This window comes from Triticum dicoccoides, chromosome 1A (assembly GCF_002162155.2).
Source record: "Triticum dicoccoides isolate Atlit2015 ecotype Zavitan chromosome 1A, WEW_v2.0, whole genome shotgun sequence".
NCBI lineage: Eukaryota > Viridiplantae > Streptophyta > Magnoliopsida > Poales > Poaceae > Triticum > Triticum dicoccoides.
Window position 1 is genome coordinate 418939810 of NC_041380.1, and position 3327 is coordinate 418943136.

General features: G+C 45.4%; 1 protein-coding gene across 1 annotated transcript; it reads left to right on the forward strand.

Moving 5' to 3' along the window:
- The first annotated feature begins 661 nt into the window (after positions 1-661).
- On the forward strand, positions 662-2863 carry LOC119276809. Its single transcript, XM_037557968.1, has 2 exons — positions 662-1862; positions 2375-2863. Exons 1-2 carry the CDS (start codon positions 702-704, stop codon positions 2723-2725), a joined length of 1512 nt encoding a protein of 503 aa, XP_037413865.1. The 5' UTR covers positions 662-701; the 3' UTR covers positions 2726-2863.
- The last annotated feature ends 464 nt before the right edge of the window (positions 2864-3327 follow it).

Here is a 3327-nt window from a genome sequence, read left to right on the forward strand (position 1 = left end):
GCATTGCATGTACACATTGACTAGTCTTAGAAAAAGGAAAAAGACGTGTTTTTTTTTCATAAGAGGCACATATTTACTTCTCGTGGAGGCACATATTTGTTTCCTTGTTGTGCCTCTCGAAAAAAGGAAAAAACTACATTTTTTTCTTTCATAAGAGGCACAGATTTACTTATGTGAACTGTGCCTCCGAATTGTTTGGATTTCTTTGCTTTCATGTGAGGTAAAAACATTTTTTTCTTCTTCTGCGAGAGCTAGAGATTTGCTTCTCGTTGAGGCACAAATTTACTTTCGCGAGAAATGTATTTGTGCCTCTTCAAAAGAGGAAAAAGTATAAAAAACATACTTTTGGTTGGAGTTTTTTCGTCCTTTTTCTTTGAAAACATAGTTCGTCGAGATCTATCAACATGAAATTCAGTTTTGAAGATCTTGATACGAGTAATCCAGTGATGAAAATTATACGAGATTTGAACGCAAGGTTTAAGTAAGCTTTGCAAATAAGGGTGACAGGCATACAGCGCATACTAATCTGTTCCCGCAGTATTACCCACAGGCCGTAGCCCACTAGCACGAATTTCTGCTAAGAAAAAGATGTCCTTAAAAAAATGCTCACTAAAAAGAAGAGCACGAGACGCGCAGCGCATGCTTTGTCTGTTCCGACCACTAAAAATGCCCACGAGACGCGCATCCTCCACTTCACAGCCATGGCCTCGCAGCAGCCACCACCCTCGCCGCCGCTATCCGTTCCGACCACCATTAGCGCTCTCACGGACGACCTCCTCCGCGAGGTCTTTCTCCGCCTCCCTGACCTCCCGAGCCTTGTGTGCGCGGCCTTCACCTGCCGCGCCTTCCTCCGCGCCGCCCGCTCCTCTCCGCCCTTCCGCCGCCGCTTCCGCGATCTCCACGCACCGCCCCTGCTCGCCCTCTTTCGCGAACCCGACATGAGCGCTGTCGTCCCTGCCGCAAGCCGCAGCTCCGACCCGGCCATCGCCGGCGCCTTCGCTGATTTACTCCGAGACGACGACGCGTCCGAGTGGTGGACATATTCTCAGATCCCCTACTCCGACGAGTTCGTCCAATTCGTCAACCGGAGCACCGAGCGGGTTGTCTCCTACAACCCCCACATGCCGTCTCTGGCTATCTTCCCCAAGAAGCCTCACGATGAACCCTACCTTGAGTTCCACACGCTCCCTCCCGACCAAGAGCACCAGAGCCCATCCCGTGTGGTCTGTGTCCGTCACGATTTCCAATGGGCGTGCGCGCGCGTGGCCGTCTTCTCATCTCACGCCATGAAGTGGCAGATCTTCCCGGAGTCTCGGAAGCCACTGCTTCAAGGCGACATGCACACGATTAGTACGGTTGTCGATCGGTTCGTCTGTTGGTTAGATCTGGAGGAAGACTGCATTCTGGCGCTCAACACTGCCACCTTTCAGTTCTGTCGAATGGATCTGCCGCCCTCCTTGAGAGGGTCATACTCAAGATTTAAGATTGGTCAGACCAGGGATGGGAGGCTCTGTATGGTAAATGTACAGGAATGCACGCTTTCTGTTTGGCTTTGGACACCCGACGATGTCGGCATCGGCAGATTCGTGCTGCACAAGATGTTTCCATTGCACGCAATTGTCAAGGAGATCACTAAGCGTCCAGTCAAGGATAATGTTGATGTTGGAGATCTTATGGAGGTTATTAATGGGTTTGTGTACCTATCTGTTGTCTACTCCAGGGACCCGCAATCTTCTGAGTGGTTCCTATCCTTCTGCCTGGAAACAGCAGAGGTGAACTTGCTCTTTAAGGAAACACGACGTTCTTACTGCCCTGTTGATCCCTACATCATGGTCTGGCCTCCTTCTTTGATACACAACAAGGTGAGTCCAAGCTTATCTCTCAAGATTTTGCTAAAGTTTCTTCATCTGGTCTCTAGGCTAGACCGTACAGTGTATTCAGTTGTGTTGAGCATTGGACTATTGTATTTCTGTGAAAATCAGCCATCGACTTTATGTTTTGATGCAGTAGCATGTCTGATTTTATAACTGTAGTAGAGGAGTTTTGTTACAAGTTGCATATTAGTATGATGATGCAATGTTTTCAACTTTTAGCATCGAGGTTTGTGTAGATTATATGATACATACATATATGAAGTGGTGCATTGTGGATATTTGAGACTGGAAATCTTTGTCCACTGAAAATCTCTCTACACTTGCTTTATAATGCTAACCGCTATGAGATGGCAGTAGTGTAACTGTGTCCTACTGCACTTTCATTGCTTATGTAAAAACTAGATAAATTGGTATGTATTGTATCATTAGAATCTATCTATTGCCTTGCACAAAACTCTCTATAAAACACGCTTACATGCATGAATTTTCTTATGTCACAGGAGGGCTCAGAAACTGAAGTTACTGGAGACAGTGCTGGAGCTGATGGTCCGGTGCACACCAAAGATGCTTCTCCTGTCCTCTTCACAGCATTGCAATCATTCAAAGAAGCTTTGATAGATGGCGATGGCACCAAAATCGCGGAGATGGAGGCCTTCTTACTTGATGCTGAGCTCGGCTCTCTTCTGAACAGAATCACTACTTTGGATGTAGCATTAGCAGCTGGGAGAGACCGTGTGTTGCGAATAGGTGCTCGCTCTGATATTTGTAGGGAAGAGATGGGGGGAGAGGGTTGGTGGCAAATGTTCAAGGGGGTGTTGTGGAGAGCTTCTTCCCGCCTCTTTGCCAGTTGATCTTGGATTAAGCTTAGGTGGAAATGTGTTGCTGATTAAGTTATTGGATGGTGTGAAGTGTGAACTGAACTCATTAGGTGCTATCCCTCCGTTCCTAAATATTTGTCTTTCTAGAGATTTCAACGAGTGACAACATACGAAGCAAGATGAGTGAATCTATACTCTAAAATATGTCTATATACATTCTTATGTGGTAGTTCATTTAAAATCTCTAAAAAGACAAATATTTAGGAATGGAGGGAGTAGTTAACACACTACGTACGTTGTAAGTGTGTAGCATATCAGTGCCTATGTCTTTTTGGCAAAGTGAGACACTTTGCCTGATTTACATGCAGAGACTGACCAATCATATAAGCCATGAGTCCATGAGCTTTTATCGTAGACGTTTTTTCTATCACTTGTTCTAGATGTTGTCTTTGCTCTGGTTTTGCATCTGCATGAGTAACTGCCTATGTTTGATTCCATTGTACTTCCTCCGTCACGAATTACTTGTTGCGAAAATGAATGTATTTAGATGTATTTTAGTTCTAGATTTATCCATTTCTATCTATTTCTGTGACAAATATTTCGGACGGATGTACCGTCTTGCTGATTACTTATAT